General features: G+C 46.2%; 1 protein-coding gene across 1 annotated transcript in view; it reads right to left on the bottom strand.

Moving 5' to 3' along the window:
- The window catches only part of GGA2 (golgi associated, gamma adaptin ear containing, ARF binding protein 2), a 34,017-nt gene that overhangs the window by 2,075 nt on the left and 7,989 nt on the right, over positions 1 to 23,953 (bottom strand). Inside the window, exons 2-15 of the mRNA XM_025916646.2 lie at positions 23,744 to 23,828; positions 22,552 to 22,627; positions 21,333 to 21,431; positions 19,147 to 19,270; positions 17,057 to 17,160; positions 15,633 to 15,713; positions 14,988 to 15,125; positions 11,075 to 11,156; positions 7,130 to 7,255; positions 6,306 to 6,428; positions 5,534 to 5,562; positions 5,032 to 5,165; positions 3,384 to 3,541; positions 633 to 802 (exon numbers count right to left, since the gene is read on the bottom strand). Coding sequence (XP_025772431.1) covers positions 633 to 802; positions 3,384 to 3,541; positions 5,032 to 5,165; positions 5,534 to 5,562; positions 6,306 to 6,428; positions 7,130 to 7,255; positions 11,075 to 11,156; positions 14,988 to 15,125; positions 15,633 to 15,713; positions 17,057 to 17,160; positions 19,147 to 19,270; positions 21,333 to 21,431; positions 22,552 to 22,627; positions 23,744 to 23,828 — 1,529 coding nt within the window. The remainder of the gene's footprint in view (positions 1 to 632; positions 803 to 3,383; positions 3,542 to 5,031; positions 5,166 to 5,533; positions 5,563 to 6,305; positions 6,429 to 7,129; positions 7,256 to 11,074; positions 11,157 to 14,987; positions 15,126 to 15,632; positions 15,714 to 17,056; positions 17,161 to 19,146; positions 19,271 to 21,332; positions 21,432 to 22,551; positions 22,628 to 23,743; positions 23,829 to 23,953) is intronic.

The raw sequence follows: 23,953 nt of genomic DNA, 5'->3' as shown, positions 1-23,953 counted from the left end.
TAGAAATTTATAAAATAGAAGTAATAGTAACACATGTCCCACAAGATTACCATGAGAATTAGAGAATGTATGTCTTTATTTTTGTCTACCTTAGATCTTTACTTTTAGGACATTCCTCCCATGTTCACTGTGATGCTGGTATGGCTGTTAATCAGGGGGCCCAACTTCCCATGAAAAGCAGTGGATGAAAGATCTTCACTGCCCAGAGTACCTTCTATTCCTGAACACAAGTAACCGGTCCAAGTTGTGCAAGTAACACCAACAGGGTGAATCCTAGCCCTTTCTTGGGTACCCAATATGCATGCCTCGTGCTAGGGGAAAGTTTCCTTTTGAGGTAAAGAGGTTTAAGGACTATGTAACTCTGGAGCTGCTAATAGCCATTTCCATGCTCTGTGGAGTCTGTCACAGAAGATGCTCCAAAGAAGAAAAGTCAAGAGGTGGAAAGGGATTCTTAAGGAATCGTTTTAAGATTTTATCTGGATTCGGACATATACTGAAGTCAGATATTCAGAGACCTCCAGTTAAATAAGCCAATAAAATTCCCATCTTAAACTACTTTGAAGATGGTGTCTCTTACACGTAACTAAAGCTTTATTGAAAGAGTCAAAGGAGCTGGCCAGCAGAGGACTCACCTTCGGCACAGCCACTTGAAACATGATGTCCCAGACAGGCTGGGTGGCAGTGCTCATCATGGTCAATAGCAACACCTGCACCTCTGGGTGACCAGGGGCCCCGGTCTGGGAAAAGTGGAGCAGAATTCTGAATCCGTTCCGGTCATACACGATGAGAGGCGGTAGGCTGCCTGGTAGAGAAGGACCGAACCGAAAGGGTTAGCACGACTGCAAACTCGCCAACAGCCCGGCCTGAAAGAGACGTGCGTGTGGTTATCACCCAGTGCTACGCCTTCTCCAGTCAACGCAGCTCCGAGACTTACCTCCTTGGTCCCAAGCTTTCTGCGCAGCCACAACCCAGCCCTCACTACTTCTAGCTGGATTCCTAGAGCCCGTCAAACTGATCTCTCCCACCATCCAGACATCTGAAGCTCATTACCAGTTGGAAAAAAAAAAAAAAATGAACTTTTTTGAAGGAGATAGACTAAAATACTGTAAGAACACTAGAGAAAATACAGAATATCATAAAGAATGAAATAATAAAAAAAAAAAAACCCACCATTATTTCTACCCAGAAATAAGCATTGCTAATAACATTTGGGCCTATTTCCTCCTCATCTCTTTTGTATAACTACATACACACACGCTTCTTACATTTAATTTTACAAAACTGTAAAGATGCAGATTTCTTCAAATCAGTAGGTTTAATCACATTCCAATGGAAATCCTAATGGGATTTTTTAAATTCCATTAAGAATTGATTCTAAAGCAAATGGAGGGGAGGGGGGTAAATTCAGGAGTCTATCCATTTAAAGACAGGGAGTAAGGGCTATTTGCATCCATAAATACTCAAAAGCACAAAACTGAGAGAAATGTAAAACAAAGAATGCACAACAGACCCAAAAGGGGAATTTAACATGTTAGAGCATCTGTTTCAAAATCAGTGACTGATTCACCAAGTGGCAGACAACTATCTAACCTGGAAAAAAATTTTTTTAATGTTTATTTATTTTGAGAGAGAGAGAGAGAGAGAGGGAGACACAGAATCCAAAGCAGGCTCCAGGCTCTGAGTTGTCAGCACAGAGCCCAACACGGCTCGAACCCATGGACCATCAGATCTTGACCTGAGCAGAAGTCGGATGCTTAACCGACTGAACCACCCAGGCGCCCCTGTAAAAAATTTTTTTAATGAAAGATCTTTACCTCATGCCAAACATCACTCATCAAAATGCACGTTCTATAGTTTAAAAATGAGACTATCAAAGATTTAAAAGACTGAAAACATTCTTGAGGCTAGGGGGAAAGAGGCAACCTTTCTGGAGGGATCTTGGTTATGCAGAACAAAATTTTAGATGTCTACACCCACATTTCAAAGAATATATCCTAATGAACTAATCAGGAAAATTTAAAACAATGCGTGTCCAAAGATGTTCGTTGTAGCACTGTTTTTAACAGCAAACAACCAAAAACAACACAACTAGAAATAAAAATTATCCTTCAGAAAAGAATTCATAAGCTGAATGACGGTACCATGATTATACGTATGTATGATAACATTTAAAAAAATAAAGGTTTTGAGTGGCCTGCGTGGTGCAGTCAGTTGAGCGTCCAACTCTTGACTTCCACTCAGGCTGTGATCTCACGGTCATGAGATCAAGCCCTGTGTCGGGCTCTGCGCTGAATGAGGAGCCTGCTTAAGATGCTCTTTCTCTCCCTCTGCCCTCTCCCCAGCTCGCACATTTGTGCATGCTCTCTAAATAAATAAAGGTTTTGAAGAACAATCGAGAGCATGAAAAAACGCTATGGCTTATGGTAATAATGCAGGCTGTAAAACAGTCTATATATACTGTGGTGCCAATTTATTAAGAATATATATGTACATGGCTAAAACAAGAAAATACATTAAGGTATGAATAGAACTTCCGTTTCCGGGTGAACAGTACGATTTCATTTTCTCTATTTTTTCTGAAATTTCTACATTGGATATGTATTTTCTCACTTTTAATTTTTTAGACATTCTTTTGTAATAGTTTCAGATTTACAAAATGTTACAAAATGCAAAGAATTCCCATATGTTAACATTTTACATAACGACCAGAATCAGGAAACTAACATTGAACATGTATTATTTTTAAGTTAAAGTAAGTCTTGGAAGGGCTTACCAACTGTTTAAATTCCTATGCCTGTATCCAGGGCTTTTTGCAATCTGACCCCAGCACACTGAGCCACAGGAGAGCCATGTGCCCAGAGAGAAGGGCCTGCACTGTATTTCTAAAGACCCTGGGTGTCTCCTGCTCACATGCCAGTGTGCTGACCCTATGCAGTCACCTTCCTTACTGGGCCTGCTGTTCCTTTCCTTTGTAAGGAGGTAACCTCTGCTCTCCTGCTCTAATGAGGACCCCTAATGGAAGAGGACCACCAGCCAAGTCCTTCCTTTCCTACTAATCCCACCTTTTTGGAGTTATTTCTGCCACACTTGACATTCCCTTCTTGAATTCCCAATGAGTGAGCACCAGGTCTATAAATAGAATCAAGCCCCCTAGTTAGATTCTGCCTGCCAATAGCCTTCACCTTTAGTGTCAGTCCCAAGACAGAGAAATCTTTATGAAAAATAATAGGTAAAGAGACTATGAAGCCACCTCCTTACCCTCTGCCCCCAGGCCTAATCTCTACCACTCAACTTCCCCAGTTTCAGAGCCACCTCCTGCCAATTCACAGCAGATAAAGCTGGCCATCTAACAGCAAGGGGTGGGGAGGTGAAATTGTACTTACTGGGTTTAACAGACTCCAAAGGGACAAACACTTGAGCCAGAGGTGTATTCTGGGAGGATGGGGAAGAAGACAATGGGCCAGCTTCCCAGGACCAACCTGGAGAGGACTTAGTGCCGGGGGGCACTTCCTTAGGGATACTCTTCTGTGGAACATAATTCCTGCCAAGAAATTAAAAAAAAAAAAAAAAAAAAAATGTATCAAGACTAGCAAAAATTGTAGACAATTCCGGGAATCTGAAGAACGAGGTTAAGGAAGGGGAAAAACAAGATAATATGTGTGTCTGTGTGTATTTTAGAGAAATAGGACTCTAGACATGGAATTTAACCTGTGCTTCAGTCTTCTCATCCGTAAAATGGAAATAATTTAGCATCTACTTCATGGGGCTGTTATCAGAATTAAATGAGAAAATGTATGAAAAACACTTAGTGGGCTGTGTGCACATAATAAGGACCCAATAAACTAGAGATGTTATTAAGATAATCAAGGTTGCAGCTGTCAGGCAGCCTCTGACAACAAGCCGCTCAGACAGGTTACCTTTCTTGTACGTGATCACCAGAGTAACAAGAGCTGGGAAGAGGAGAATTCCAATTTTACACTGACCTCTTCATTCACACTTCATGACTTTGTCCATTGGGAACGCAGATTGCAAAATTTTTACTACAAAATGAAAACTCCAGTCCAGACAGAAGCAGCCCACCCAAATCAGGAAGACTACTGGCCCCCCGTTGAATGGTTAGGAATAAACGGAAGGAAACCCTCCAGGGGTGCAAACAAGAATGAGCGCCCAGCACATCTCTGTTGCCACCCGGGCCCTGTGCCTCTACCGTGGACACGGACGCACTCAGGCCATCTGCAAGAAGGCAAACCGCTCCAACCTTTGCAGAGGCAAACCAGCCTGTCTGTGTGTTTGCATCCACACCCTAGAGCACCTCTAGTTCTAGGAATCTGTACTACAAAAGCATTCCAAGTGCCTCCAAACAGAAAGCTGTGTAAATACCCGCAAGAGGGAAATGACTAAATATGTGTACACTGTATGCACGTGAATTATTAAACTATAAGAATGAGCCAAAGTTATATAAGTTGATATGCACATGTACCAAAGATGTGACATGAAAAAAACTGCACTGGAGGACAGGTTGTCAATTATGAGCCCATTTGTGTAAAAATAAACAACATGCTGCGTTACTACAAGCATAGAGAGAGAAGCAAAAAAGGAGCATTCGATATTGTCTTTAGGCAGTGATTTTTGAGACTTTCTACATTATCTATTTGCCTAATGATCAAATTTTGCTCAACTTCAAATTACACTGTAATTGGGGGGGGGGGGGGGAGAGCCCATGAACACCAAAATCATCAGCAGCAGCATCTACTGCTGCTACACCTTAAACCAACCCCCTTTTCAGAGCTCCTGACCAAACTATGTCTTTTCCTCTGACTAGGATAGGGAGTCAAAGGACAAGGGGAAAAGTACATGTTGAACACTTGGCAGAAAGGAAGAAGCCCTTCCAGGGAGGGAGGTCCCTGGCCGTCTTCAAGTATCGTCCCCGTATTCTGGCACGCTAACCCTGCCCTCTGACCCGGCCCCATGGAAGGAACATGAAGTGCATATGGGAGCCACTCTTCTACTGTCCTTGCCCACAAGACTCACAGAGGCCCTGGACATGGCTGTGGGGAGAGGAGATCCAGCAAGTTCTTTTCTGCAGAAGGGCTCTGAACACCACCACCCGGCAGTGTGCTGGCAGTGGGGTTCCTCTTTTCCTCACAGCAATTCTGACCGGCAACCTGTCAAACCAGGAATGGCTAAAATAAGGCCAGAGTATGAATGATCATGAGCCATGGTGACACCATGCTTACAACATGTCCTGGGGCAGGAGAAAGAAAGGGCAAGAGAACATACAACTCCTGATCAGACCTTCAGTAAACTGGAACCTGGATACCGCTAAAGGGAGGAGGAGTATAAGGAGAGGGAAAAACATGTCTCTTTGGAGGTCCAAGCCAGACAGTACAGGCAAGGATGAGGCTTTGGACCTCCAAGTCCACAATCGCCACCAGGCTATGCTGTAGCCCCTTCCCCCATGCCCAGGCAGCACTGCCCTCATGAAGGTAGGTTTAGGGACCTCCCCTCCAGTCCCTAGGAAGAGATGCCTTACCTTGTCAGCAACTGGAGCATCACTGAGTCCTGTAAGGAAGAAACAGAAAGATGCACACCAGTAACTCTATCTGACAGCAGCTGGAGATCAAAGTCATGTTCACCCTTTCTAAGACATTTAGAAAAGCCTAGGCAAAGCAGATTACCTAAAATCATCCAATTCATTCATGGCAAATCTGAGATTAAATGCAAAGACGACCTGTCTGAACTTCCCAGGACAGGAGTCCCCACCTTACTCATTCGGGAAGATGTTCTAAGACCCCTGGTGGATGTTTGAAAAGGCGAAGAGTACCGATCCCTACATATACCATGTTTTTTCCCCACACAAACATACCTGTGATTCAGTTCAATTTATAAATCAGACACAGTAAGATAACGAAATAGAATAGCAATGTACAGTAGTAAGAGTTATGTGAATGTGGTCTCTCTCTCGAAATTTATTATACTGTACTCACCCTTCGTCTTCTTGTGATGGGAGATGATAAAATGCCTACGTGATGAGATGAAGTGAGGTGAATGACATAGGCCTGTGATGTAGCTCTAGGCTACTACTGACCTCCTGACCATGTATCAGGAGTAGGATCATCTGCTTCCAGACCGCGGGGAACTGGAGCCGTGGATAAGGGCGGGGGGGGGGGGGGGGGGGGCGGGCACTGTATACCCAATTCCCTCTGAAAACAGGCATATTCTCCCCAAGGAGGACCAGCTGACTCGCTCTCCCTGGGAGTCAGGACCAGTCTCTGTGCCTGCTCCCCCTAAACACCCTCCCTCACCTAAGGCTGCCAGGTCCTGGTGAAGCAAAGATGGTGCCACAGTCCCAGCCTGCTCAGATCCGCTGTCCACCTCCAAGTCGATCAGAGGGCAGTTCTTCATGCAGCCTGCTGGATTCTGAAAGACTACGAAACAGTTAGGAAAATATATCAGAACGAGAGCAAAGAGTCCACTTAATGCCTGTCAGCTTCCCACGGGCCTCCTCCCGATCAAAAGACATCACATCACCCCACTCAATGCACTTCCGCTGAATGGCTTCATGTACAGCCTGAGCTGGCCTGTAGAATAGGAAGCAGCCAGAGGACCGCCTTCCTACCCACAGCGGTCTGTGTCCTCTGCTGATGGTCCATTCACCCTGGCCAGCAACAGCCCTTCTGAACACAGATAATCAGCATCACTGGAGCGCTTGATAAAAACACCCCCATCCCCACTCCCAGCCAAGCTCTAAGCAGGCTTGATTCAGCAGGTCCCAGCTGGGGACCTAAGAATCTGCATTTCAGCCAGTATTCCGGATGATTCTGATGCAGCTAGCCTAGCCTGCTAGGGACCACTGAAGAAGATCATTATTTTGGTCTCTAGCTCTTATAAATAAGCATTTATGACCTGGGTGCAATGTAGCCATCTGCTTCTGTGGATAGCCAAAGTGAGGGTCCAGCCTGCCAGTCACTTTGTGACGGCACAGGTGGCAGGGGCTGGCGATGTAAATCCAACTCTCAAAGGAAAGGGAAAAAAGGGCAAGGCCTCTCATTTCTATACCATAACCCAGAATATTCTGAGGATCCAGTTCTTCTCCAGGATCTGCAGGATGTCAAGGCAGAAAGCATACCTCTGGAGACAGGTAGGTCTCCCACCGAGCTGGTCACTGTGTTCCCAAAGATGACACGGCCCTCCATCACCTGTTTGTACAGCAGAACTCCCTGGGTGAGGAGGTCATTTGCCTGGAGAATCTCAGCTGGAGGAGGAAAGAGGATAGTTCCCCTGGTTTAGTTACCAACAGTCTCAGTCTTTTTTAAGTCATTCCACAAAGCAGCCACCCATGGCTTCACCAGGTTCAGTACAGCCATACCCCTGCCCCCAGACCCTGTGCTAAGGCCCCTAGCAGACCTAGGTGCTCAATCCCTGAACCCCAACACTTCTAGTTCTCAAGATGCAGAAGGAACCAAATTTCTTCACCTCCTTTCCCAATACCATACAACATAACTGCCAACATGATTGAAACATGATTCTTTCAACTAAGGAATTGCAACTTTTTTTCTTTTTTTTTTTTGGTGATGAGCACTGTGTATGAAATAAAACATTAATTTTATTTTTTTAAGTTTTTTTATTTTAAGAGAGCAAGCGTGTGTGCACGCATGTGCAAGGGAGTGGCAGAGAGGGGGAGAGAATCCCAAGCAGGCTCTGCACTGTCAGCACAGAGCCCAACATGGGGCTTGATCTCAAAAACCATGAGATCATGACCTCAGCCCAAACCAAGAGTCAGATGCTCAGGGCACCTGGGTAGCTCAACCAGTTGAGTGTCCAACTTTGGTCCAGGTCATGATCTCACAGTTCATGAGTTTAAGCCCCACATCAGGCTCTTTGCCATCAGCACGGAGCCTGCTTTGGGGCCTCTGTCTCCCTCCCTCTGCCCCTTCCCCACTCACACATGTGGTTTCTCAAAAATAATCACTAAAAAGAAAAAAAAAAAAAAAGTCGGATGCTTAACCAACGGAGTCACCCAGGTACCCTAAAACTTTATTTTTTCTAAAACTTTAATTTTAATTAAAATTAAAAACTGAAATGGTTTTGTCAGTGTGGATATGAATATTAAAAGAGTTTTATTGGTACTTTATTCAGTTATTGGAAAGCTTTTAAGTGTATAGGGAACAGATTGGTACATGAATCTACATTTGCACCTGTAAATTTCATAGAGTCTAAATAGAGATCAAGTATTACTGATGAACACTTGGCATACAAATTGAAATGTCGTAAGTATAAAATACACACTGGATTTCAAAAACTCATAAGCATTTCAGTCTACTAAACAGTGTCTCCTGAGAGACAGAGAAAGAACTGGCAGCAGGGTTGGGGCTACATGTAACACTTCGGGCCACAGAGCTAGACTGCTGATTCTCAGGAGTGACCAACTATTTCCTGCCATTTTTCTTAACTGTGGACAGGGGCTGCAAACTGACAAGGGGTTAAATTCACGTGGCAAAATGTTTTATTTTGCATGTGCAAGTTGTTTAAAATTTTAAATTTGATTGTCTTTCAGCTCACTCCAATCAGAGAAAATGATGGGTTTAGACAATAATCACAAAGAGACAACCAAAACCACAGGCCTCTTGAAAACCACCCATGAAGTGTTCTTGCTCCCCAGCTCCTCCAAGTGAACCTGCATCTACTCAAGCCCCCATCCAATTTATCATATTAGGAATTTGGGGTGCTTGGGTGGCTCAGTCGGTTAAGCGTCTGACTCTTGGTTTCAGCTCAGATCATGATCTCACAGTTCGTGAGTTCGAGTCCCACATCGGGCTCTGTGCTGACCGTATGGAGCCTGCTTGTGATTCTCTCTTCCTCCCTCTCTGCCCCTCTTGCTCACTCACTCTCTCTCTGAAAATAAATAATTAAAAAAAAAAACTTTAAAAAAAGATGTATCAGGAATTCATAAGAAGTATCAGATACAGAAAAACATATTAAATGTCATGGAGAATGCCATCAGAAAACCAAGGCCCAGAAAAATTCTATAGGTCAAAGAACATGTTCTTCATGTAAGAAACAAGAAAGAGACAAAGAATGGAGGAGCTATCTATTAAAAAAATAAAAAAATTTAAACAAAGACTGGACGAGGGGTGCCTGGGTGGCTCAGTCGGTGAAGCATCCAACTTCAGCTCAGGTCATCATCTCACAGCTCATGAGCTGGGAGCCCTGCATCAGGCTCTGTGCTAACAGCTCAGAACCTGGAACCTGACTCAGATTCTGTGTCTCCCTCTCTCTCTCCACCCCTTCCCTGCTCACGCTCTCTCTCCTTCAAAATAAACACTAAAAAAAAAAATTTTTTTAAACATAAAAAACAAGAAAGAGACAAAGAATAAAAAGAAAAAAAAAAAAAAAAAAAAAAAGAGACCAAAATGGGGCACCTGTGTGGCTCAGTCAGTTAAGTGTCCGACTTTGGCTCAGGTCATTATCTCGCGGTTTATGAGTTCAGCCCCCTGCGATCGGTTCTGTGCTTGATAGCTCAGAGCCTGGAGCCTGCTTCAGACTCTGTGTCTCCTTCTCTCTGCCCCTCCCCCACTTGTGCTCTCTCTTGCTCTCTCAAAAATGAATGTAAAAGAGAAAAAAAAAAAAAAAGACCAAAGCGGGGGGTGCCTGGGTGGCTCAATTGGTTAAGCATCCAACTTCAGCTTAGGTCATGATCTCATGGTTCATGGGTTTAAGCCCTGTGTCGGGCTCTGTGCTGACAGCTTGGAGCCTGGAGCCTGCTTTGGATCCTGTGTGTGTGTGCCCCTCCGCCATTCACACTCTGTCTCCTTCTCTCTCTCAAAAATAAAATAAACGTTAAAAAAATTTTTTTTTAATTAAAAGAAATTTTTAAAGTGTAATTTCTAAAAAAAAAGACTCTAGAAATATCACCAACTACAAAGTATGGTTTTTCTGAGTCTGATTTATTTATTTGTCTTTTTATGTTTTTTAATGTTTATTTACTTTTGAAGGCGAGAGACAGAACGCGAGTGGGGAGAGGCAGAGAGAGGGAGACACAGATCCGAAGCAGGCTCCAAACTGTCAGCACAGAGCCCGATGTGGGGCTCCAACTCACGATCCGTGAGATCATGACCTGAGTAAAGTCGGTCGCCCAAACCCACTGAACCACCCAGGTGCCCTTCTAAGTCTGATTTAGAAGAAACAAGAGGCACCTGAGTGGCTCAGTCGGTTGGGTGTCCAACTTCAGCTCAGGTCATGATCTCACAATTTGTGAGTGAGTTCAAGCCCCATGTCAGGTTTTGCACTGACAGTGGGGAGCCTGCTGCAGATTCTCTGTCTCCCTCTCTCTCTGCCCCTCCCCGAAACTAAACACACAAACAAAAATTTGAACAAGAAATGCGGGGGAAGTTAGCAAGAGATGCTAGAGAAAGAAATGCCCAGGGAAATCCGAACACTGAATAGTTGATCACCTTAAAATGTTTGGAATTTGCTTCAATGAGAATAGGTTTGGGGCAGGGAGAGAGCAGTACACATGAACAAGATGAAAAAAGATGGGCCATGAGCTGTTAATTGTTAACAATAGGTGAAAAGCACATAGGACTTATCCTACTATTTCCCTTTCATGTTCTGCAATTTTCCATAATAAAAAGTGTAAGATGTTTTAATACCTTTGCACAGGTACTGAAATTCTCCACCATCTCTACCATTATCCCTTCTGCTCCTCACCAGCCTGCCTCATTTAGGTTGGCTACCCAGCCCACCAACTCAGGTTGGTGAAACCTTCAAGATGCTGCTGTTTCCCAGACTTCTGTGGACCTGAGCCTTCCTTCTAGCATCGCCCTCTTGCCCCACCTACAGGGCACGTTTCCACCTCTTCTTTCAAACCTGCTGACGGTTGCTTGCTCAAGCCTAGGCTTTCCTGGGAATCGCTTCGAAGCCAACACAGGACATGCCCTTCCAAAGCCCAACTTCCATAAAACCTAAAGTCCATCTTGTCTTGTTTCTGGCACCACCGCAGCCCCGCAGTAAGGAGCACGTCTGTTCTGCCTCTGGTGTACCGTCTGTGCCTAGAGAAACAGAACCGCATTACCGAGTGCGTCATCGTCATCTGTGGTGTCACTCGCCAGCCGGAACAGAGTGGGCCGCAGCTTTTCACACCGTTCGTACACGACCTGAGTGAACAGAGCTTGGTTTCACCACACACAGCAAGGGCCCACAGCAAGGCCCTAGGTGCCCCCAGTAAACAAACAGCAGAGTCTGGGGCTGCAGAATTCTTAGGCTGTCCCAAATGCACGACTGCAGGTTTGAAGTGACGTGGCCACTGTAGTGTCAGAAAAAGTTTGGGTTACGGTTTCACGAATTTGTAAACTCACTAAAAAGGGGAAAGACCTCAGAAAAGAATCCACGTTCTGAGTGTGTATGGCATTATCTCTTCTCCAAGCTCCCAGAAGAGCTTTAACAATGGGGTGACTCCATATGGAAGCCCTCCGTGACTACCCTGCTTTAAAACTAATATCCAAACTCCCCATCCAACTTCCCTCTCCAACAACATCCCCGGACTCCCACTGCAGGCTCTCCCAGAGCTAAACCTCATTCCCCACCAGGACCGTCTGGGCAAGCTCATTCTCCTCCTCCCAGGGAGAGTGCTCTGGACAACTGCACCCCCCACACGCCACGTGTTGAGGAGGACACGCAGCCTCTGCACGTGTGAGGCTTCCCTCCTTGCAAGGGAGCTCAGTGAACACACGAGTCCTCCCTCACAGTAGTGCTCCCTTCCCCAAGCTGTGAAAGGACATATCTGATAGGGGAGTCTAGGAGACAAGCAGGACGGAGCCCCTTCCTCCTGCTTTGCTCCTGAGACCCAGCTGCCCAGACGGAAGCCAACACTGGGCTCTACTCCTCCAGCTTTATGTTTTAGAGAAGGAAGCCCCTTGCGAGGAGAAGAGTGGTGTGCCAGCATCATCTCAGGTGGTAGGCAGACCTGCCTGATTAAGGTTCAGCATCAGGAAGCCACTTGCCAACACTTCCGTGACACTTTTTCCAAATGGGCTTTACCCATTATAAAGATGAAGTTTTGTCTCCTGCCAAGTCTCTACTGTCTCCTAGCTGGTTATCACCCTGGGGGAGGGAGAGGGGGGGAGTTGTACTATTTAGAAGCCCAGCAGGCCAACCTTCCAGAGGGACTTTGGAGCCAACTCACCACAGGGGACTGGCTTTGGAGTGTCTGCCTGGCCCAAGCCCACTAATCCTTCTGAGAACTGTCCCCTCTGGCCACAAAAGGCCAGGATGACCCTCTCTGTAATTCCATCCAATCCTGGATGTAGGTAGGTTGATTGACCTGGGATAGATACAGGAGCCGTGCCGGACAAAGAGGTTTCTCTCAGGAATCTGGAATTAGGAAAGATACTAGTTGTTTCTGTGAACCCTGTGAAGTGGAAGGACAGGGAAACTAAGGTACCACATGAAGGCTGCTGCTCCTGGGCAGAGAAGCATAAAAAGCTGGAACGGAGAGAGAGAAGACAAATGTAGCTAGCAGAAGGCTGGAGAAAGCAGAGCTTCAAGGACAGACTAAGAGTGGCAGGTTGGGACAGCATTTCAGTGCCACCGCCATCTGTCTGCACCAGGCTGCAGTGGCTCAGCTAGAATACCAAAAGCATCAGCAACAAAAGAAAAGAGATAAATTGAACTTCAAAATTAAAAACTTTTGCTTCTTGGGGCGCCTGGGTGGCTCAGTCGATTAAGTGTCTGACTTTGGCTCACGTCATGATCTCGCAGTCCTTGAGTTCAAGCCCCACGTCAGGTTCTGTGCTGACAGCTCAGAGCCTGGAGCCTGTTTCGGATTCTGTCTCCCTCTCTCTCTGACCCTCCCCCGTTCATGCTCTGTCTCTGTCTCAAAAATAAATTAAAAAAACAAACAAACAAAAAACACTTTTGCTTCAAAAGACACTGTCAAGACAGTGAAAAGACAACCCACCTAATGGGAGAAAACTGTGTGACCAAGGAATGGTACCCAGGATATATAAAGAACACTTATAACTCAAAAATAAGGAGACAACCCCATGAAAAACTGGGCAGGGACACCGGGGGGCTCAGTCAGTTAACAGTCTGGCTTCGGCTCAGGTCATGATCTCACGGTTCATGAGTTCGAGTCCCATGTCAGGCACTGTGCTAACACCTTGGAGCCTAGAACCTGCTTTGGATTCTGTGTCTCCCTCTCTCTCTCTGCCCCTCCCCTGCTCGCACTTTCTCTCTCAAAAAAGAAAAAAAAAAAAGTTAAAAAAACTGGGCAAAGGATATGAACAGACATTTCTATAGACAAGATGATACACAGGTGGCCAACACACAGGAAAGGAAGCTCAACTTAAACTATCAGAGAAATACATTTCCAAGCCACAGTGAGGTGCCACTTTACACCCACTAGGATAACTATTATGAAAAAGACAGACAATAACAAGTGTTGGCAGCATGTGGAAAACTTGAACTCTCACACGTTGCTGGTAGGATTATAAAACTGTACAATGATTTAGCAAACAGTTTGGCCGTTGCTCAGAAACCACCATATGATCCAGCAGTTCCAGTCCTAGATATATATACACTCAAGAAAATTAAAAGTTTACGTTTTACAAAAAACACTTCTATACGAATGTTCACAGCATTTGTCACAGCCCAAGTGGAAACCCAAATGCTCAACTGATGAATGGACAAAATGCGAGCTAGCCATACAATGGAATGTTACTCAGTCATAAAAAGGAATGAAGTTCTGATACATCCTACAAGATGGATAAACCTCCAAAACATTAAGTGAAAGCAGCCAGGCTCAGAAAACCACATTCTGTAGGATTCAATTTACACAAAATGTCCCAATAGGCAAATCTACAGACCCAGAGCAGATTAGTATATGTCAGGAGCTGGGGAGGCTGGGCGTGGGGGTGGAGAGTGACTGCTATGGGTACTGGATTTCTTTTAGGGCTGATTAAAATCTTCTAGTTAGTGTTGATGGCTGCTTTTAAGATATATAAATTCTCGGGGCGCCTGGGTGGCGCAGTCGGTTGAGCGTCCGACTTCAGCCAGGTCACGATCTCGCGGTCCATGAGCTCGAGCCCCGCGTCAGGCTCTGGGCTGATGGCTCAGAGCCTGGAGCCTGTTTCCGATTCTGTGTCTCCCTCTCTCTCTGCCCCTCCCCCGTTCATGCTCTGTCTCTCTCTGTCCCAAAAATAAATAAATGTTGAAAAAAAAAATTAAAAAAAAAAAAAGATATATAAATTCTCAATAAAGGTGTTATAAAAAAAAAAAACCCTCAAGATGTGTAGGACGTGGTGGAACTGGAACTCTTAAGCAACGCTGTTAGGAACATAAAATGGTACAACCACTTTTCAAGAAACTGGCCAACTATTTTCCAAAGTTAACTATACACTTAGCATATGACCCAGCAATCCCACACCTAGGCATGTACCCAAGAGAAAGGAAAATGTATGTTTATGCAGAATCCTGTACACAACTATAAACAACTGTTTATAGCAGCTTAATTCATAATCACCCAGAGCTGGAAACACCCAAATAGCCATCAACAGATGGAGAGACATATTGTAATACATGCATACAATGTAATACCACTCAGCAATAAAAAGCAAGCGATCAATACACACGCCATGAATGGATCTCAATTACACCAAGAGGGAGAAGCCGGGAGGGAAAGAAAGTGAAAGAAAAAAAGAAAGAAAAATTTTATCATTCCATTCATACAAAAGTCTAGAAAATATAAATTAATCGGAACAGAAAGCAAGCCAGTGGCTGCTTAGGGATAGGGAGACAGGGAAGAAAGGAGGAGAGGGATCACCAAGGGGCATGAGGAACTTCAGGGTGGGGGCGGGGGGGGTGATGGGGTTTAGGGACATGTTTACTATCCTGATTATGATGATGCCTTCATGGACATTCACGTGTCAAAACATGTCAAATTTCTAGTATGTCAATTACACTCCGTTATACTTGAATTTACTTTTTACCTGCAAGGCCTCCTGGTCTGGTGGGGCCTGCCCCGGCCTGCGGTACACGCTTAGCATTTCCTGCAGCACCTTCACATGACTCCGTACCTCCTCCACAGCACTGACTCTCTTGGACACCTTCTCTGATTTCTCTTGTTCCTTTCGGGAGAGAGAGGATGGAAGTGAAGGAGCAGAAACCTTGGATAAAGCCTGAATGAGGGACGGGAAAAGAGGCACTGTGCTGGCGAGCTCAGGCAAGTCACTAACACAGTGAGTAGGCGGGAGTGTTCCCTCAGCGGGCAAAGAAAACTCAGTGGGCCGAGAATTCCTGTGAAAGGCAATGCAGTCCAGGGACAGGGCAATCTGCAGCTTTGTACCACCAGCCTCAATCCCTCCGAAAAACAGATTCCCAAATAGACTTTCTGTCACTGGGACAGAAACCAGGGTCGACGAAATGCTTTGGGCCCCTGGACAAACGTACTTGGGAAGTACCCTGCATGGTTTCTGCTTCCAGTCACCATCTTGCCCTTCAGGGAGCCCGTGGCTGTGCCCCAGTTTTGGGCCCAGAGCCCATCCTTTTTCCAGTCCAATTGGGCACCTATGCCCTCACGCACATACACGTGTGTCAAATGCTGTTTCTGCAGAACCCAGTGGAAAGACGCCCACCTCCTTGACCAAATTCTTGATCAGCCTGTTTGCAGCCTGAAGATCTTCGGGGTGATTGCTCTTCAGAAGCCTCGTCAGAAGCTGAAGAATGAACAAAAAGAACAGGTGAAACCACTTCCCTCTGTGGCAAACGGCCCAGACTAGTAGAGGCAGCAACAGGAGAACAGGAACAACACCTCCTTACTTTACAAGCATCATCTTACCAAATGCTCACAATGACACCATGTAGGGATTAGGACTATTCCCACAGACCACAGGTTTTCAATGGGGCAGGAGGGTGGAGGATTATATCCCCCAAGAGACATCTGGCAAAATCTGGAGACGCATCCAGTGAGGAGAGGCCAGGATACTATACACTTCCTACAGTGAACAGGAACAGCCCCCAGTAAGAAAACGATCTGGCCCAAAATATCACTAGCACTGAGGCTGTCCTGGGCCACGTACTCTGTGATGTGACAGACCTCGGTGATCTTGTTCACTTTACTCCCCATGCCCAGCAAAACGCCTTGGACGTGGGAGTCACTTGGTCGTCCCTGATGGCACTAAAGATGGCTGTACTGATGCCCAGAGTGTATAAGCAGCTTGCCCAAGGTGACACAGGATTCTATCTTTCTCCAAAGTCTGTGCCATCCTTCGTCTTCCCCCCTCTGCAACTGTAAGGCATCAGTAGGAGAAAGGCCAAAGAGAAAGGCAGCCCAGAACCTGGCCCTGCTTGTTCTGACCTCATGGCCACTGAACAACTAAGTCCAAGGGAAGGGCACAGCTGAGGGGTGCAGTGAGAAGGCAGCGCGTACTACAGACTCACACACGGCCTGAAGCTTTCCTGGTACTACATTTCCCAGACCTTGTGTGTGACTGAGAACAGTAATCACCAAAAGCACCACCAGTGCTCCAGGGCCCTCTCCCCATTCAGAGGCACTCTGACGCTATTCCTAGGTCTTTGTCCCACTCCTTACTGATGTCTGAGGAGCAACAAATTATGGGAGGCAGTGGCAGAAGGAAAACGGGTGGCACCAGGCTTACTGGCACTAAAGAAAAAGAGCTGAGCCAACATGTAACCAATTCTTTCCACCATCTTCCCCTAGTACCACACATACACTGGATACGACTCATCATCCACACTGCCCACTTGGGTCATCCTTTTGTACCTGGTCTCCCTCGGGAATGCTTGCACAGATAAGGTGGAGGGCACAAAGAACGTGGCTTCACTATGTGGCCCATCCATGAAGAAAACATCCAGACCTTATGTCACCTTATTCGAAGAGCCTACTCCAGAGAAAACTCACTAATGCACCTCCCCACATTCCCCCACACTTTGGTTCAGGGATCAGAGCACATTCCAGGGGATATTTCAGGGGAGTCTCTACAGGAAGGGGTCCGATCAGATTCAGGTCAGTCACCAAGGTCAGGGAGGGGCTCCTTACCTTGGACTTTTCTTCATCAGCATCAAAGATAGAGCTCTTGGGCCAGGGAGAAGGTGGAGGCAAAATTTTATCCACTGGTAGTTTAGGGTCTTGCTTTACAATCCCTAAAACACGCAATTCATAAAGTTACGATATGGGTATGGGTACCCACTGACTTCACATAAAGTCTAGAAACCCCCAGTTCCTGATGTCCCACTGGGAAAACACTGTCAATGACCTTAAAGGAAGACACCCAGGGTATGACCAAGGCTCTGCATCCTCCCTCAGGAGACTCCAAGGAAGGAGCACAAAGACAGGGGCATCAGAGCCAACTAAGTGAGAACAGAGCCAGACCCTAGGGCTAGTAGGCCATGGGCCTCATGCTATATAAAATACTGATCATTGTATGCAAGTACATAAACCTCCCAGGGCCCAGAAATTACTGTAGGATCCATGACACTTCTAAAAACAGCGACTACAGGGGCACCTGGGTGGCTCAGTTGGTTAAGCATCCGACTCTGGATTTTAGCTCATGTCATGAATTCACAATTCATGAGATCGAGCCCCACATCCAGCTCTGCTGATAGCACAGAGCCTGGATGGGATTCTCTCTCTCTCTGCCCGTCCCCCACTTGTGTTCATTCCTCTCTGTCTCTGTCTCAATCTCAAAATAAATAAACTTTTGGGCGCCTGGGTGGCTCAGTCAGTTAAGCGTCCAACTTTGGCTCAGGTTATGATCTCATGGTTCCTGAGTTCAAGCCCCGCGTCGGGCTCTGTGCTGACAGCAAGGAGCCTGCTTTAGATTTTGTGTCTCCCTCTCTGACCCTCCCCAACTCGTGCTCTCTCGCGTGTGCATGCGCGCGCGCTCTCTCTCTCTCTCTCTCAAAAGTAAACTTCAAAAATTTTTTTAAACAAAATAAACTTTAAATAAATAAGTAAATAAATAAATAAATACAAACAGTGAGTACGTTTGACAGGAAAAGATAGTCCATCCTGAATCCAGGTTCCCTCCTGTACAGAGCCCTACAGACTCCCAGCTTCTGCACAGGACACAGAAAGGCATGAACTGCTCCTCCAACACTGACCAACACGACCCCGGACAAGCTACAAATCTACCACTTTTCTTGAATCCACCAGAGTGGAGACTGCAAGGCAACAAACACCCTGGAATCTGAGGAAAAATGGGAAGGCAACACCAATGTGAGTAATTCAGATTAAATGGTTTCTAAATGGTTTACAGGCTGGCATACGCCAGCAAGAGAACACAACCTCTGAGGCCTGTAACATGAGAGGAACAGGCTCTTCTCCAGGGCCCTCACCCGCACTCCTGGAAAGACAATGGGAAAGGCCTGACGTCCCACCTAAATTCTTCTCTCTCCTTCCAGAACCTTCAACTGCTGGGGAAGGACAATAAGCCCTGGAGTTCTTAGAGCAGTGCTGAAAACTTACTACAGCTGAGGAACAGTAAAGAAAACCCTGTGGCCCTGGGGGAGGGGCAGGATCACGAACAGGTCCTGCCGGGACCCAGGGACACAATGTCCACTGAAGACAGAGGCTTAGACAGAATGGAGAATGATGGTGCCTGCCCCCACCAGGCTAACGGGCACTGGGTAACAAGTAATAGCAGTTAACTGTTAGGAAAGTATCTGGAATAAAACCCTCTGTGAGGTGCAGAGCAAAAAGGAAGACCTAATGCTTGGATGGAGCAGATACAGAGGCAAACTCTAGCAAATCAGCTCCCACACTAAACACAAGCTAACACTGTAGGAACTTAAAATCTGGTATAGTGAGAGTAGCTATAGCAACAATAGTCTCAAACTCAGCTCAACTCCTGCCCACGAGAAGGAAAGGTCTGTCCATTGCCAGGGATCGAAAATTATTTATGGGATGCCCGGGTGACTCAGTCAGTACAGCACACGACTCTTGATCTTGGGGTTGTGAGTTCGAGCCCCCACGTTGGGTGCAGAGATTACGTAAAAATAAAATCTTAAAACAAAAAAAAACCTATTTGTCTTAGTCTCTCCTGTCCTACACAAAATGTCCAGTTTTCACCAAAAAAAGCAAGAATACTTCTGTGAAGAGGAAATGCAATGTAAACGATGGAGTCCAACCTTGTTTCTTCAGCATCTGGTAAGCATCTCGGATCTTGATATCCTCTGGAAACCAGACTGTCCAACTAAAAAGTATTTCAATGACTCTTCCTTTAACTTTTTCCGTGGTCCAGGACCCTAGGTACTGAAAATAAAAAGGACAGAATTAGAAAGCTGGAAAGGACTGAGCAGACCAGCCAGCACACGCTACTACTAAAGAAGTAGCCGCTGAGGTCCAGGGAAACGAGTTGCCCATGGCTGGTTGAGAGGTGAGGCAACAGAGGCTAAACTCCCTGGCACTCAGCCCCAGGGTGCCTTCTGGGTTTCAAGCAGTCACCCTCCAGAACTGCTAAAATTAAACCCACCATATACTTGTCTAGATTAGAGCCACCGGGGACACTCATTTTTTGAATGAGGCAAGTATGGAATATTAAAAGAATATATTTGGTCTTTGTCCCTAGTTGCTGGCACAGTTTCAACAACCCCTGGAATTTCTTGAGGTACAGGAATATCTTTTGTTATTCATAATGAGCCCCCTTGAACCACACCTCAGTGTATGTTAACCATTCATGGTGAGCACTTAGTTTCAAGGGAGACTGACCACTTTAGAAAAACCCACCGTGTGATGAGAGGGTTGGAAATTTCAGCCCCAGCCCAACCCCCAGGAGGGAAGGGGGCTGGAGATAAGAGTTCAATCATGGCCAGTGATTTAATCAAAATGTCTACATAACTCCAGGTAAAACGAGGTCTAGAGAGCTTCCTGGTTAAAACACGTGATGTACCAGGAGGGTGGTGGGGAAGCTCTGCTCCCCATTTCCTCCAAGACCCTGGTCTATGCAGCTCTTCCATCTACATCCTGTATAACAGAAGGGTAATAACAAGTACGGTGCTTTCCTACCTCTTGTGAGTGTTTTTAGTGAATTATGAAACCTGGTAGAAGGCGTCATGGGAACCCCTGAATCTGCAGTCGGTCAGAGAGCAGAGGAAGTAGCCTGGGGACACCTGAGACCCCATCTGCTATCTGAAGTCGGCAGCACAGTCTAGGTAGGACTGAGCCCTTCACAGGTAAGGTATGTAATAACTCTGGGTAGTTAGTGGCAGAACTGAAATGAATTAAATTGTAGGACACACAGTTGATATCAGAGAATTGCTGAGAAGTAGTGAAGGAGGGCTCCATCAATGTTAGGTACCCGAGAATGGTGTTGCTAAGACAGGGGCCAGGAGAAAAGGTGCCAAGGACAGGCAAGAAGGGACATAAAATTTAAAGCCACACCTGGTATCTCTTGCCATTGCCATAAAAAAAAAAAAAAAAAAAAAAAACCTGTCCTCAAGGGGCTTCTGGGTGGCTCAACTGTTGAGAGTCTGACTCCTGATTTCAACTCAGGTCATGATCTCACAGTTTGTGAGATCGAACCCCGCGCTGGGCATGGAGCCTGCTTGGGATTCTCTCTCCCCCTCTCTCTGCTCCTCCCCACTCATGTTTGTTCTCTCTCTCAAAATAAACAAACTTAAAATAAATAAATAATTTTTAGAAAGAAAGAAAGAAAGAAAGAAAGAAAGAAAGAAAGAAAGAAAGAAAGAAAGAAAACAACCTGTCCTCAAGCTTGAGTTCCTCACCCCTCCAAGCCACCACCGCAAGGCCATCTTTAAAGGGAGAACGTGAAGACACGGACAAAGAGCACTGCTGATGAACATGACCAGCATCCTAGACCTTGGAGAGGCTTGGGGAAGGCCATCGGAAAAGACATGACCACCAGCTGACCTGCAAGCTGGACTTGGGCAGTCAAAGATCTCTCAGCCCCTCCGCTGTCCTCGGAATACGGACAGTCGCGAGACAGTGATGTGGTATGGACAACACCCACACAGGACACCTGACTGAATCCACTTAAGACCTCTATATAAACCTCTGCTTATTAACCCTGCCACCTACCAACCTAGAGTGGCCTCTCTCTGCTCTCCCTGCCCTGCGTGCAGAGGCCGATTTCAGATTATACCTGGGAAGCTCCCTTGAAGGTTACGAACCAACAAAGAGGAAAGCTGTCACATGCAGGACATCCCCTCTCAGCTCTGTCACAAACTGGAGACAGGCTGGCAGGCTCTGCTGTAAGCAGGGCTACCTCTGGACAAGAGGTACCTCTAGGGGACACGAGGTGGAAGGATAGGGGTAGGTACAGTACAGGGAACAGAGCCAAGCCCACGGTGCTCACCTTTGGGGACAACACTTTGATCAGCTCATTGAGGAAGCGGAATTTAGCCACCTCGTTGTGGAACTTCTCCCCACAGTGGTTCACACACATCTCCAGCACCTGCACAGACACAGGACCCCCATGAGAAGGGAAAACCACCGGCTTCAGGACTCATCTCAAATCTGACGAGCATCTGCTGGAACCATGATGAATGTTTTCTCAAGACTACAAAGACACTGAAGGGGTGCCTGGGTGGCTCAGTCGGTTAAGCGTCCGACTTTGGCTCAGGTCACGATCTCACTGTCCGTGGGTTCGAGCCCCGCGTCGGGCTCTGTGCAGACTGCTCAGAGCCTGGAGCCTGTTTCAGATTCTGTGTCTCCCTCTCTCTCTGACCCTCCCCTGTTCATACTCTGTCTCCCTCTGTCTCAAAAATAAATAAATGTTAAAAAAAAAAATAAAAAAAAAATAGACTACAGGACACTGAAGTTTGAGGAAGGGTGACATTTTCAGACTAAGGAAAAAATGCTACCTGTTTGATCTCACTGTAACCATCAGGTCTGTGCCCAGGCAGAAGCTCGGTGACATGTACCCAGAGGCCACGTCACCTTTTAAGGAGACCCTTTGGGCAGATGAAACTGGCTAGAGAATCATCTCCTCCTCAGAGGGAGGAATCTGGTATGTGAAGCACAAGGGCTGTTCAGCCAAAGGCTGCCTGCTGGCTTCACAGCTCATCTCACACCAGCATGGCAGGATGGGCCTGCACATATTTTCTTTGGTCCACACTACTGTTTCACATTTCAAATTAGTCACAAATATCAATGAATTCAGAGAATTCATCTAAAAATCTGAATTTCCAACTTCTCTTGGAAAACAAAGTTCTAGCAACTCTGGGCCCAGACTCACACCTGGCAGCAGCCAGCTGGCCCTATGCTATGGCGGCCCTCGCCTGTGTTTCTGTCTTCACCCCGCGGCTCACTCATTTATGTAACCTGTCAGGCCCTGGTACATGTGGCACTTGAACTTGTCAGCCCTGGTCTCCGGAAGACAAAAGGAAATAAAACCTTCTCTTCTCCCCACACAGCGGGCTCAATGCTGCTCTCTAGAAACAGACCTCAGATGGGGCAACCCGAGCCCAGAACTCCCTCTTAGATGCTCTCCACCACACTGAAATGCGACCAGGGCCCAGCACTCTCTAGTGTCACGACAGGCAAGCTTACGCTAAGGGGCAAGCCAAACTCACCGTTAACGCATAAAGAGCTTCTTTCTCTTGTGGAGACTGGATCTTGTGGGCCAGTAGCCAGGGTGCATGGGTTGGGCTAAAGGAAAACAGAGAGAGGCGCCTGGGTGGCTCAGTCGGTTAAGCGTCCAACTTCAGCTCAGATCACGATCTCACGGTTCATGAGTTCGAGCCCCATGTAGGGTTCTGTGCTGACCGCTCAGAGCCTGGAGCCTACTTTGGATTCTGAGTCTCCCTTTCTCTCTGCCCCTCCTCCGCTCACACTCTGTCTCTCTCAAAAGTAAACATTGAAAACAAAAGTTTTTAGTAAAATAAAATAAAGGAAGACAGAGAGACCTGGGCTATGGGCAGAGAGGAAGAAACCAACCAGTATGGCTGAGTATGCTCAGTCGAGTCACCTCTCTTCCAGAAGCACAGGTCCCAGGGCAGAGGTGGACTGACTCACACCCAGCACACCCACGTGCCTCTGAGGAGACCAACCCCCTACCCATCTTCTTGCAGTGACAGCACCTGCTGTCCTCCTCCCGTCCACAGCAGCACATCATCCTGCCCATAGCCAACCCACCCCTAACATCTCTAAAAGTGCAAGCTGAACACCCAGGGCCAGATCTGCGTGTAACCAGGTCACGAGCAGTATAGACCCTGTCAGATGACAAATGCTCAATAAACACTAGAGCAGAAAGTGTGATCAAACTTCTCACTCATTTCCAAATGCTGAATATTCAGCAACATGTAGATTAAACAACTGATGACTGACTTGATTCTTCAGTTCCTATCCAGATGCTTTGGGAACAGAAATCAACAAAATCTTACCCTTTTCCTGCTTATTCTTAAGAAAGATGACATTTAAATTATGGAGAACACACTGATCTCTATTGCATTGCTACATAACCTTGCTACATCCTACCCATAACATTTAGAGGTCTCCTCAACAGTAGTGTCTTCTAACACTAAAATTCTTTCCAAATAATTGCCAATTACAAGTGGACTATTCTGTTTAAAAACAAACAAACAAACAAAAAAACATGACTTTTGGGAAAAAGTGTTCTCAGATCATGGAGGGGAAAAAAAAAGGAAAGAGAGCCTTACCTTCTTTCTCTTAAGTAAAACAGACCCATGAGACAAAAACATGCACTTAGTCTGACGTATCCCCCTTATCTGAGGTGTGTGTATATGTGTGTGAAAGTCACCTTACCCATTGGGATCAGTGTTCACCTGGTCACAGAAATTCTGGATAGCTGACCAATCCTGTTCCGACATGCTTGGGTCTGTGGCTTTATCTGTCAAGGAAATAAAAATAAAGAATAAAAATAAACATACACCCCACCCCCCTGCAAATAAAGTGGCAGCCAAGGACTGTGATATCACTCCTGCAAGGGATCACAACTCGCAGGCAGAGAGCTAA

Source organism: Puma concolor, chromosome E3, assembly GCF_028749965.1.
Source record: "Puma concolor isolate L17-30 chromosome E3, mPumCon1.1.hap2, whole genome shotgun sequence".
Classification (NCBI taxonomy): Eukaryota; Metazoa; Chordata; class Mammalia; order Carnivora; family Felidae; genus Puma; species Puma concolor.
The sequence above is the reverse complement of the archived record's forward strand: the minus strand, read 5'-3'. Positions and strand labels throughout refer to the sequence as shown.